This window comes from Myxine glutinosa, chromosome 6 (assembly GCF_964187855.1).
Source record: "Myxine glutinosa chromosome 6, kmMyxGlut1.1, whole genome shotgun sequence".
In the NCBI taxonomy this organism is placed as follows: domain Eukaryota; kingdom Metazoa; phylum Chordata; class Myxini; order Myxiniformes; family Myxinidae; genus Myxine; species Myxine glutinosa.
This window is the reverse complement of record NC_136266.1, coordinates 115249635-115263502: the sequence shown is the minus strand read 5'-3', so window position 1 is coordinate 115263502 and position 13868 is coordinate 115249635. Positions and strand designations below refer to the sequence as shown.

The 13868-nt window shown below is 46.8% G+C and overlaps 1 protein-coding gene across 5 annotated transcripts in view; it reads right to left on the bottom strand.

Annotated features, from left to right (window-relative positions):
* Positions 1-13868, bottom strand: part of LOC137430211 (collagen alpha-1(XIV) chain) — a 371222-nt gene that overhangs the window by 136181 nt on the left and 221173 nt on the right. For all 5 annotated transcript variants that reach the window (XM_078780417.1, XM_078780420.1, XM_078780419.1 and 2 more), the window contains one exon: positions 12965-13126. In XM_078780417.1, the coding sequence (XP_078636543.1) occupies positions 12965-13126 (162 nt within the window). The remainder of the gene's footprint in view (positions 1-12964; positions 13127-13868) is intronic.

Here is a 13868-nt window from a genome sequence, read left to right as displayed (position 1 = left end):
AGGAGGAAACATTTGCTGTCCAGAAAGAACATCAGGGCAAGACTAAAGTTTGCCAATGAACACCTCGGCATAGACCAGCACTTCTGAAACAATGTGCTCTGGACAGATGAGTCAAAGGTAGAGCTATTTGGCCACAGTACCAGAAGACATGTTTGGCGAAAACGAAAGACAGCATTTGACCACAAGAACCTGATACCAACTGTAAAGCATGGTGGTGGAAATATTATGGTTTGGGGCTTTGCTGCATCAGGGCCTGGGCAGCTCACCATCATAGAATCCACTATGAAATCTTCATTGTACCAGAGGGTGCTTGAGGATAATGTGAGGCCATCTGTCGGAAAGTTGAAGCTCAACCGAGGGTGGACCTTGCAACATGACAATGACCCTAAACATACCAGTAAATCACCAAGGAATGGCTGAAAAGAAAGAAATGGAGGGTTCTGGAATTGCCACGTCAAAGCCTGGATCTAAATCCCATCGAGATGTTGTGGGGGGATTTGAAACTAGCTGTGCATGCAAGAAACCCCTCAAACATCGCACAGCTGAAAGAATTCTGCATGGAGGAGTGGGCAAAAATTTCTCCCAGTCGATGTCAGAGACTGGTAGACAGTTATAAGAAACGCCTACTCGAGGTTGTTTCTGCCAAATTGGGCAATACCACCTATTGGAGCCAAGGGTGTACTTACTTTTTCCACATGCGAAATTTGCATTTATGTTTATTTAAATTATACAATGGACTACAAAATGTAAATGTTTCATGATATTTGTTATATTATATCACCTTTATCAATCAATATTGTTGAAATGAAGATCAAATAGCTGTATGTTGAAATATGTTGAAAAAGTCAAAATTTTACATGGGCTGTACTCACTTTTTCACGTGACTGTATATGTTGTACATATATATATATATATACATATATATGTATATATATATATATATATACATATATATATATATATATATATATATATATATGGTGTCCCAACACCTTGCCCCCCACCCCCCCCCCCCCCCCTGCCCAGCTCTACTGGGTCGCCACTGTACAATGGCGGGCATATAGCGGGAAGGATCATTCATTTGACATCTCAAATACCAAATTTCATAATGATCTAATGAGCCTTTCTTGTTCTGTTGCAGATTTTGTGAAGTGATGTCGTGGTCGGGTGATTCCGAGAAGAAAAGGTGGATATGCCGCATCATGGCTATCGCGTTCCGTGTCGCCATGGATCAGACGCCGGGAACCATATCCTGATCCTGGGTTGCCAAGTACCTGAACAGGTCTGAGGACTTCGTCAAATGCAATTGCAACCGTGATCCCTTCGATTGCGAGATGGACAGCCGGCCCAAACAGACAGCACAATGTTTGTCTCAGGAAAGCAGGGATATCATCATTGAGTCGCTCGCCAAGGAGAAGTAAAGCATTCGAGGGCTCCAAAAGGAGATTGAACGGGTTCGAGGGAAGAAGAAGAGCTTATCAAGTATCCACAGGTTCCTTCAGTCCATTGGCGCAAAGGCTTTTCACCAAACTCCAGCACCGAAGCTGACGGAGAAGAACGTCGAGGATCGAATGTGGTTTTGTGAGTTTTTGAGTGAGTGGACCTCTGATGATTTTCTTTTCCTGGCCCCTTCTGATGATTTTTTCATTTATGAGGCTCGACGTCCCAACTTCCAGAACGACAGAATTGGGGCTCTTCACAATGATGACATTCCACAAGAACTCAAGATTCGAGAGAAATCGAAGACAGCACAGTGCGTTGGCGTCTTCTTGATGTTCACAGCGAAAAGGCTGATGTGGGTCATCAAAGAGCAAGGACAATTAGGGGACGGCAAATACCTCCGAGACGTTGTGCTGACCCGCCATGTTATTCCGTTCTTACGGAACCCAGAAAATGTCCTCAGCATCAAGGAGACCACGTTTCTGCACGACCGAGCCCCGTGCATGAGAGCACTGGCGACCCAGAATCTTCTGAAGGCGAACAAGGTCGATTTTTTCGGAAACGATGAGTGGCCGGGAGCATCGCCTGACCTCAACGCCTGTGAAGATTTGGGGGCGATACTCAAGGACAGAGTTGAACAACGCCTCCAGAACACCAGGGGAAGAGCTTCTCACTGCTTTGACTAACGTCCTCGAAGAAATGGAGTTCGATCGTGACTTGTTTGTGTCTCTCTTGGAATCCTACCCCGCGCGTTTGGAGGCAGTTCGGTCGGCAGGCGGTGGGCACACCAAATATTGAAGCAAAGCTTTGAAACTGTGCACATGAGATGTCGAATAATAAAGCTTTTTCCCCCTATTCGTGGTTTCTCCCTACCTCTCCTACGTTGGGCTGGGCAGGGGGGGGGGGGGGCTAAGGTGTTAGGACATATATATGTTAGGACATATATATTGTTGCGGATATGAGGACTGTATATTTTTTTGATTGTGTGCTTTATTATTATTATTATTGTTTATTCTGCGCCCCCTGCCTCCGGAGCTGTGTAAAGGTAAAAGGGCATCCCATAATTAGTCCACAAGCATACACGTCAGCCAATAATAGAATACCCCTGTTCGATAGTTATATCTTATTCTGTGTTTTAGGGTAAGGCTGTGTCTCCCATTAATTGAAGTACTCCATTGCACCAGTGAAAGAGAATAGATCCCCTTTCATTCCCCTCCCCAAAATCTCCATTTCCTTTCACATCCCCTTTCGTCATTGCCAAGCCTCGATTGCCAATTACATCCCCTCCAAAACCACCATTGAACATGTGCTCGGGTCGGGGAAGAGGGGCATGCCCGCCCGTCGTCATCAAGGGCGGAGCCAGAGGGTCGCGTGACCAACCAGGGCCGAGGTGAGCACACCGATGGGCGTGTCCTGAAGGCCGGCGGCTTGATCGCCGGAGGCGCTATAAAGGCGCGCGCGCAAGAAGCGTGGGGTGGTCGGTGGTGAGGAGTGAGTGGACCAAGAGAGAGAAAGAGTGGTTGGACCAAGAAAGAGAAAGAGTGGTTGGACCAAGAGAGAAAGAGTGGTTGGACAGGGAGACGTGCAAGAGTGTTGTTGAGTTGAGGGTTTGGACCAGACGAGTCAGACGAGTCCTGGCAAAGCAAGCGGCGGCCACAGCAGCAACAACACCCAACAGCCGCTTGGGGCCTGGACGGCGGTTTTGAGCAGGGCCGCGAAGGAACGGCGGCTGCTAAACGCGCCGATCGTGCTGCAGGACCCCCTTGGACCTTCCTCTCCCTCCAGCCATCCACCTCCTGCCTTTCCACCCTTCTTGTGTACGTGAGTTTGTTCTGTGTGTCTTGTCCCTGGGTATTTAATTAAGTCTGTATAAGCTAGTATTTGAACTGTGTCACCTGCGTCTTATGTGTTGTAAATAAACGTGACTGTTTCCTTTTTGCTTGTGTGTATAATAAATCCAATTACTCTTCTGTCCGTCTTCTCGTCTTATTCCTTTTCCTCTTTGCATTTCGTCGTTTTAGTCTTTTCCAGATTGGGTGGCTGCGGTGCGATACGGCCAAAGTTCTGGGTGAATCGGGTGAGTCGGGGAACAACTGTTCGGTCGCGGAGCCTTCGCTCGGCAAACAACATCCTAAACCGCGATCAGTAACAAATTGGTGTCAGGAGTGGGATTGGACCCGAAGCGCACTTAACGCGCTCAAAATTACAAAGTACCGAAATTGCTGTTGTTTTACAAAACCCGAATTTTGAAATCGCGCCATGGCTGGTCAAGGCGACGGGATGCCGGTGGGAGAGATAGACGGGGTAGAATCGACCCAGGACCTCGGGGAAATGTATGTGGATGAAAGAGAGGAGGAGAACATTGGCAATGTGGTTGAGGGGGTATCAGGCGCACAAAATGGCGCTCTCGCGCACGAGGTTTCAGGCGCGCAAAAAGGCGCCTCGCACGAGCGCGGGGTAGCCGCGCCCGCTGCGCAAATAGCGGGAATTGATGTGCGGAACCTCATGGCGCAGATTAATGCAACCATACTAATGGCAAATATGGGGCTAGAAGCAAAAATGGATGCTCAGGGTGAGCGACTGGAACAAATGGGGAACTGGATGGAGGCTCAGAGTGAGCAAATTGAAGCAACAATAAACGGAATGAGGGCCGATAGGAAGGAAAGGGAGCAGAGGGACAGAGACCGCAAGTTGGGCGAGAGGGTCCCAGGGGTGCACGAGGAGGTAACGCGGGTCGAGAAGCGCTGGTTGAGCGAAGCGAGGAAAGCATGGGTACAATGACGGGGGTAGAAATCGCAACACGGGGTTTGGAAAAGCCGGCGACCGATGAGGTAGAGGGAATTTTATTAAAGCCAGCGGTCGTCGAGGTGAATAAAGACAAAGCAGTGCTGGGAATTAAAATTGAAGAGATGACGGAGGTAGCCCGGGAATTGCAGGGAGAAATGGAATATGTACAAAGTCCCTGCTCAAATCATGATGATGTACTCGCTAATCCAAATGGAAGTTTACAGGTTCGCGTGGAGAAAAGGATCCCCCAGGTGAGTCGTGCTGTTGTGTATTGTGCGGGTAGATTTTGCAGGAGGATGTTTGGCGACAAAATAATTGTCGCGCGATTGGGATCGATATGGCATCCGGGCGTTGGTGAAGGGTCCCGTGTGAGTAAAAATGGCACGCGTGTGAGGAAAAAGTGTGCGTCGGCGAGTGGGTGTGTTATAACGTGTGGGAGTGAAACCGAGTGCGAGCAAGAATGCACGTCGGGGTGTACGGAGTGTACGTGCGAGGGTGAGAGTGACACGAGGAGTGAGTTGGTGGTGGAGCGGGTGCGAGGATGCACGCATGGGATGAACGGCGAAGGTGTGCGAGAAAGCACACCTGAGTTGGTAGTAGCGCGAGAGTGGGAGAGCCCATCTGAGCGCGTTAGTGGGTGGATGCAAGAGTGCACGCCCATGGTGAGTGGTACGGAGTACGTACCGAGGGAGAGTGCGCAAGACGGTGCGCGAGGTGTGTTAAAGGAGTGTGCGAACAGCGAGGGTGCGCGAGAGGTGTGGTGTGTAACAGGGAGTACGTTGGTGGAATGTACGGACGGCGTTGGAACGCCGGGTTTTGTGAGGGTGAAAGGGGTAGCGTATGCGTGTGAGCATGCAAGTGAAGCATCGACGGTAACCGGGTTAGCGGTTAGGGCGACGGATAGCCGATGCGAGCGCTCGGGGCGCGGCGTGCTTTGTTGGATGCAGGGCCCGGCGCGGATCAAAGCTGCGTCGTTTCTCTTCGAAGCGTCGTTGCCGAATCGGGCTTGGCCCCGCCCCGCACGGTCGAGTCCGGGCCTTGGCGGGCGAGGCGACCGGTCCGGTTCAAGGGCGAGTGGGAGGAAGCAGACCGGTGCCCCCTCGTGGGGACGGGGTTCCGACCGGGGGAGATTGAGCCATCGGGCCCGGGACCGCAAGGTGCCGCGCCGAGATGGTGCGTGGAACCTCGGTCCAACCAAACCACCTCCCTTGAACCGAAAGCCGGACGGATTCAACCTGCAGGCGACCAAACCACCCGAATTCATTGCTCGGCTTTACGAACCGAGTTTAATGATGTCATGACGCACCAAGGCTAGGATATAGCGGACTGTGAGGATGATGGTAGTGATTTGATACGAAATTTATAATAGTGGGTAGAATTGGCAGTAAATGGAAATTTTTTGAATTGGTTGGAATTTGGACGAGCGAAATTGATAGGACCTCCCCGATGTGGTGGGATGGCAAATCCATCATCCCTCACGGAGGGGGGCAAAGGAGCACTAGATTATGGGGTTGATGGCAGTGAAAACTAGCCCGGGTGGGTTAGGATATTGTGTGTAGGGCCCTAGAAGATGACATTAGGTAACGTTAAGGTTTAGATAGTGACTGATACCTGTAGTGGGGACGCAGGTAGATTAGAGTGGATGATAATGACGAGGGAGCGCAATAGTTTAAAGGGACGACTGGGAAGCGCAAGTTTCAGAGGGGAGTAGTTAGATGAGATGATGCCGTGTGTTTGAGGATTGAACAGGTGTGATTGCACAGGTGTGCAACTGAACAGGTGAATGGAGCAGTGTATGAGGGAGTAGTGGTGATTGCGTGTTGTGTTGACCAAATGGTCCAGGAAGAAAGGAGGGTGCAGGTGGCACCAGGTGTGAGTGCACAGGTGTGCCACAACAGGTATGGAGAATGGTTGTGTGGAATAAATAGTGTGGAATAAATGGAGTATTGGAATGGATGGTCGTGGAGTGAGTATGGTGGAAACGATGGAGTGGAGTGGGTGGTGCGAAGGTGTGAATGGGGGAAGAGTGGACCCCCATCACGAATACCCGGGGTGGGTAGTGTAAGTGTTAGGTAGAGGGTATAGGTAAATTGTGGTTGGATATTGGCATCTGTGGTGCGGGTGGAAGAATGGTGATTTGGATGGGTGCATTAGTGTTGTGGAAATGGCTGGGCGTGTAGCCTGTTAGTGTGTGTAGTTGGATTGGGCACTCCACCACTGTGAGGATGTCGGCCAGGTGAGGCCGCAGGTGGGCTCTGGGAGCCGGTAGTAGTTGTGGTGGATGGGGCCCGAGGATCCGGAGGACGGACCCGGGTAGCCCAGTGCCAGAGGGCACCGAGTGGGGTGACAGAGCCAGGAGGGGCTTTCCCCAGTTAGTTAGGTTAGCGTGAGGAGCTAGGTAAGCTCGGGTGGCAACTACAGTGGTGGAGGTGTGCAGGTGGGTAGACCTGCTGGGAGAGCTACACGTCACAGCCCAGAAATTGTGCAAGGGCACCGGGAGATGAATCGGGGGAGTGAGACCACAAATTGAGAAGCACCACAGTTTGGTCAATGGGAATTGGTTTTTAGAACCCATAGTGTAAGTTGGCCAATGGATTTGCGGGGAAAGACCCCGGGTAGTGTAAAGTGTGTTAATGTCATTTAGAAAGTAGTTAGGATGAAGTCTCCTCGCACCATCTGCATCCACTCACCTGAGGTGACAGGTACTCCACACCATGCCATGTTTTGATTATTTTTTACTGTGCAAATGTTTGGATTGTGAGACGCATCGTGACGTGGGTGTGACATTGTGCTTTGATGTTCCATCTCTTCCTCCTTATGAGGATTGATGATGAATTTGGTGATGGCAAATTTTGAAGTAGAGGGATTGTGGAGACGAATTTGGTATAGGAGAAATATGGGGAAGACGTGACAGTAGTGACGAATTTGTAAATGGGTAGATTTTGTAAATATGGGGTAAGGGCAAGGGTAGTGTAGGTGACAGGGGGGTGACGTACGGTAGGGACGAGCTTTCTCACTTCGCCCTCCGTACGCATTTCGCCTTGCATTGCCTTATTGATGTGTACCCTTGTGACCTTACCCCTCGCTCAATTGTCTCTTTTGTCTCCCCCATGACCTGTGTGCCATTGGGTGCCGAGGGGAGCGTGCGTGAGTCCTCCATTGTGCGCCCGGAATTCCCAGAACCAGCTGTCTGCATCGATGCACCACATTATGGACCACATGTCTGTGGCCGAGCACCACTTATGGACCCCATGGGTTGGGACATGGCCCCTCTGCTGGAACCGGCCATGAGGGCCCGAAATCTTGCTGGCGGACCTTGGCCACAGGGCACCGATGCCACACAGGTGAAGCACACGTAGTCGGCCCTGTGGGCCATAAATAAAAGAAAATAAAAAGGACACATTGGGCACACTTTATTGCAAATAGGCCGCCAGTAAGAAAATGAAAGAAAGACAACAACTGGAAGAAATGATAATAACCAGCAGAGGGAGCCGAAGAGCAAGAGATCACCTGCAGGGTTAGGGGTTGTTGATTTATTTTTCATTGATGAACAATGGTGACTGCACCGATTGGTGCTTGAGTGTGTATTGGTGCGTTTTTGGGTGCGTTCATGGTGCATTGATGCAGAGCAGACTGTCTCCCCCCCAGAAAGAACAATCACAGGTCCTGGGTTAGTCTTGTAAATAAAAATAGCGTCATTGTAAATAATGCTCCCCACCGTCAGTGTGTAGTTTGAAGACCATTCCGCAATTCGGTTAACTGTGGGCGTAAGTCTGTTAGGCAGGGTGCAATGGAGCAGCGGGACACATTTATTTATGTTTTAAAACTGTCGCACTCAGGGTCAGGTTAAAAGTAGAGGGAACTACACCTACGTGTCACACTAAATAAAAAAAAGTTGTAGGCCCGGGCCGTGCCTAAGAGGAGGAGGGTGCAGTGTTGCGGATATGAGGACTGTATATTTTTTTGATTGTGTGCTTTATTATTATTATTGTTTATTCTGCGCCCCCTGCCTCCGGAGCTGTGTAAAGGTAAAAGGGCATCCCATAATTAGTCCACAAGCATACACGTCAGCCAATAATAGAATACCCCTGTTCGATAGTTATATCTTATTCTGTGTTTTAGGGTAAGGCTGTGTCTCCCATTAATTGAAGTACTCCATTGCACCAGTGAAAGAGAATAGATCCCCTTTCATTCCCATCCCCAAAATCTCCATTTCCTTTCACATCCCCTTTCGTCATTGCCAAGCCTCGATTGCCAATTACATCCCCTCCAAAACCACCATTGAACATGTGCTCGGGTCGGGGAAGAGGGGCGTGCCCGCCCGTCGTCATCAAGGGCGGAGCCAGAGGGTCGCGTGACCAACCAGGGCCGAGGTGAGCACACTGATGGGCGTGTCCTGAAGGCCGGCGGCTTGATCGCCGGAGGCGCTATAAAGGCGCGCGCGCAAGAAGCGTGGGGTGGTCGGTGGTGAGGAGTGAGTGGACCAAGAGAGAGAAAGAGTGGTTGGACCAAGAAAGAGAAAGAGTGGTTGGACCAAGAGAGAAAGAGTGGTTGGACAGGGAGACGTGCAAGAGTGTTGTTGAGTTGAGGGTTTGGACCAGACGAGTCAGACGAGTCCTGGCAAAGCAAGCGGCGGCCACAGCAGCAACAACACCCAACAGCCGCTTGGGGCCTGGACGGCGGTTTTGAGCAGGGCCGCGAAGGAACGGCGGCTGCTAAATGCGCCGATCGTGCTGCAGGACCCCCTTGGACCTTCCTCTCCCTCCAGCCATCCACCTCCTGCCTTTCCACCCTTCTTGTGTACGTGAGTTTGTTCTGTGTGTCTTGTCCCTGGGTATTTAATTAAGTCTGTATAAGCTAGTATTTGAACTGTGTCACCTGCGTCTTATGTGTTGTAAATAAACGTGACTGTTTCCTTTTTGCTTGTGTGTATAATAAATCCAATTACTCTTCTGTCCGTCTTCTCGTCTTATTCCTTTTCCTCTTTGCATTTCGTCGTTTTAGTCTTTTCCAGATTGGGCGGCTGCGGTGCGATACGGCCAAAGTTCTGGGTGAATCGGGTGAGTCGGGGAACAACTGTTCGGTCGCGGAGCCTTCGCTCGGCAAACAACATCCTAAACCGCGATCAGTAACAATATGTTAGGACATATATACATATATATGTCCATATACATATATATATATATATATATATATATATATATATATATATATATATATATATATATATTGTTGCGGTTGTGCCATAAAGGCAAACACCCTATAGTTCGTTGCAAGACAACATGTAGCCCGCAGTGGTTAGTTATTTTCTATTGAATGTAAAAATTAGCCCTTTCCCAATGTGTAGTAATCAAAACCAAATATGCGTTGAAGTTAGACAGGATTTCAAACCTCCGTGTGGTTAAGGGAAGCCATTACTATGAGTAGGAAGGCTTGGCCAAAAGCACGGCCCAGGTGACCAATGGCGAGCCGGGAACCCGTCGCCATGATGCGACAAGCCTCAGCGAATGGGAGGCTGTGGAACATTTTTGCATGCGTGGGCGGACCTGGTAAAAGCCCACGTGGATTGCGATTTAATTCTCTTGCTTTGGGGACTTCACCAAGGACACACCTGAGCTCTTGCGTTTTCGCCATGCCCACGACGAGACCTCGCTTGCTTTTTTGTTTCCCCCACGACACGTGTTTGGCCTTTGTGTTCTTTGTCGACACAAATCGCTTCTGCGCCGATCTCTTGCGCCATCCGGCTGACCTGCAAGCGCTGGCTTTCTACACGACTCACCTGAGCCTAAGTCTGCCTGCGTGGCAGCTTGTCCCACCTGTGCTAAGTTCGTCCGTGCCGACTTCGAGGCGGCGGTTCGTCCTTCGGACCTGACCTCGTCCAGTCTGCACGTGAGGACCGAACTGCACACACCAGACCACGTGGCCAATTGCGAGGCAATCCCAGCACACACATCAGTACGCCCTTAACCAGTGGTATTCCCTGAGTGAGTGTGTCAGAGTGTGAAGGCGCCAGTGGGGTTTATTGTTAGGTAAGAATTGGTAAGCTGAATCTTCGTCTCTGTTTCTCTGTGCCTTCAAAATAAAAGGCTGTACATTTGATTCCTTTCCAACCTGTTCGGTACGTCCTTTCTCCATTGGCCTAGCATCATCCGAGACCGAATTTGGCTCGAATCGGGTTCATAAATCACGTCAGGTAATGCCGCTTTCCACACCGTGCAAATCCGCTCAGCACGCAATTGAATAAGGTGTGTGGAAGCGAGGGTTCGGTCCCCGGTTTCTCCGGGCACGTGTCTTGAAGGTATTTGGAATATTGACCAGTAAACTCTTCGACGCGTGACTGGGAGATTGGCGATCGGAATTGCTTAGCAATCCGCCAATCACGAGTTTAGTAGTCGTGGACGGCGGCCTCAGTGGAATATATATATATATATATATATATATATATATATATATATATATATATATATATATATATATATATATATATGTCATGTATATATATATATAGTCATGTATATATATATGTATATATAATTATATATATATATATGTGTATATATATATATATATAATTATATATATATATATGTGTATATATATATATATATATATATATATATATATATATATATATATATATATATATTTATATATACATATATATACAGTATATATATATATATATGTATCTATATATGCATATGCAGTGCCTTTGAAAAGGGGACACGTAAGACGGCCGGGAGAAACAGCCAGGTAGCAAGCCACAGTGTTGTATGTCCTGGGGTTGTACTTCAGCAGGGAAAGGATGTGAGGAGGAGAGTGAAATGGCCAGGTATGGGAGAAAGGGAAGTATAAAGGTGGGTGTTTGAGTGTTCCACCATGTTTGTTTGGTGCTGTGGATTCTGGATGTGGTGGCGATTTTGTTATTGTAGTCTGCATTCGCACTGGCTGGGGGTGGGGGTATGTACGCATCCAGGTGTAGTTGCTGCATGTGGATGTGTATGTGCCCCTGCTGGCCCACCTTAGCTGACCGTATCGAGGTTGAAGGGCCGAAACGGGATGATGCTGAGGACCTTGACTTGACCCGGTCAGTGCGACACACTTGTGACCAGGTGTGTTTTGAACTTATATATATATATATATATATATATATATATATATATATTTATTTATATATATATATATATATATATATATATATATATATATATATATATGTATATATATATATATATATATATATAATATATTATATTATATATATATATATATATATATATATATATATATATATATATATATATATATCTATCTATAATTCCAGTAATCTCTGTCTGTCTGTCTGTACGTTTGTTTGTTTGTCTGTGACCGCTGTTTCTCGACAACCACGGGTCCGATATACTTTTAACTTGCCAGGTATATTGCTGGGGACCCGAGGATGTGCCTTTTCAAGGTTTCATATTAATCGGACAATTACTTACCGAGCTATGTCCAAAAAACGATTCAACCAATCAGAGAGCAGCGAACGATCGCGTGTGCCGAACGTGGCGGGCACACTCTGCCTCGGATGGCACATTTGAGAGCGTATTCATTTATTTCACGTTTGCAAACTATGTTGGCGTTAAACTATGTTTTACAACTAATAAAAACGAATTTGCGATTCATTCGCTTTCCTGCGCGTTTGTGCACGCGATGGCGATTTCTTTACCAAACTCCGGAAGCCGTTCGCTTTGGACCAAACCATTGCATGTAAATAGAGGGGGGGGGGGGGGTTCTGTGGTCGTTGCGAATGGACCAAACCATTCATGTAAATAGAGGGGGGGGATTGTCACTGTACTCGCAAGTCGTTCGCCGTTCGCTTTGGCGTTGCGAATGGACCAAACCATTTCATGTAAATAGAGGGGGGGGGATATAATTTTAGATAGATATATAGTACGGGCATATATATAGTACGGGCATGCCCTAGTATATATAATTATATATATATATATATATATATATAATATATTATATATATATATATATATATATATATATATATATATATACATATATATATATATATATATATATATATATATATATATATATATATATATATATATATATATATATATATATATACTGTATATACATACATATACATGTAGTTATACACACACAAATAATAAAACCACGTCACTACAGAGATCTGAAAAATAAGCTTGTACTCCAGAAATATATACTGGCCTTAACCGATGTGATGTGATGGCCCATTATGGTTGACCGACCTTCCATCAGTTTCAATCAAATTTGATAGCACAAAAGAGTTGATCCACAAACTACTTTGCAAAACAAGTGTGAAAACTATAAAAGTGTCCTGTATTGAAACAGAGCATGAAATAAAACGTATAAACCTAAACTCGACTGGGTGGTGTAATGGTCTGAGCTTGTCGCTCTGAATCAGTGGTTCGAATCAAGCTGAGTCATACCAAAGATGTAAGAAACGGTATGTCTTGCTTCCTTGTTTGACAGTGAACATTTAAGGAGGATACAGTATGGACAAACAACAATAGGTTGGCAATCACAGCTCAGGCTGCAATGAAATTCCTTGTGAGAAAACATATTTTTTTCATGCATCACGTGATACTCCAAGGTACAATGTACTATATCATGTGTACAGCACTACAGCATGCTCCTTACCAAATTATTTATTTGACCAATAATATTGTGACATTAAGGCATGTGTTTTCCATACTGTGGATCTCGCGTTGCTGCTCTTCAACGCGGATGCAAATTGTTCGAGTGAGACTATCTACGATGGATGCCATGTCGCTGAACTCCTTCACATGGTACATATGGCTCACGTCCGGTTCCGATGCGACTTCACGCAACTGCTTCTCATCAGCCTTCTTCACACCTAAGGTGCAGCACAACACAGGGAAAAAATAATAAAGTCATAAACACACCAAAGGAAAGAACAGAAGTCCTTTGATTAGAAATAATGCACAAATACTGATATATTATCTTCCATATAGCAACTAAAGCACATGGATATTGATTGAACAAAACATGCATGAAGGATTAAGTGCTTCATTCATCGAAGTGTGTCACAACCTTACTGTTACTAGATTTTAACTGCACTTTCAAACAATGCAAAGCCATTATAATTTTTGGGGAAACGTTGACACAGAATTACACTAAGCACATCTGCACTGTAAGTTAGAAAAAGTCTGGCAAATTAGTTCAGAGCAAGTGCACACACCGCATTGAGTGGTCTAGTCTGTGTTTGATTCCCGAACTGACTATAAACTGTCAGACTGTTACTTATGAGATGGGACACTGAATAGATATGTGCGCCATCCATTGGATGAATATTGCTGGGCAGCCCATCTGTAAGCATTAGTTGGGAGAAGCTAAGGATCACACGGAGTCCTTGGTGAGCTATTGTCAGCACCCTGACCAAATCACAAATTCCTGATCCAACCTACAGTGGGCACTTCATCAGTGGCACAGCCATATCCCCTTGGAAATTATGCAAGAAGATACCATATGATGCATAAGCTCAAAAGACCAAACCTTGTAAAATCTCAGGCTTCCCTTTTCCAATATATTGTTATAGCTATTATTTTTGCCCGATTATGGTTGCCCGATTCGAGTTC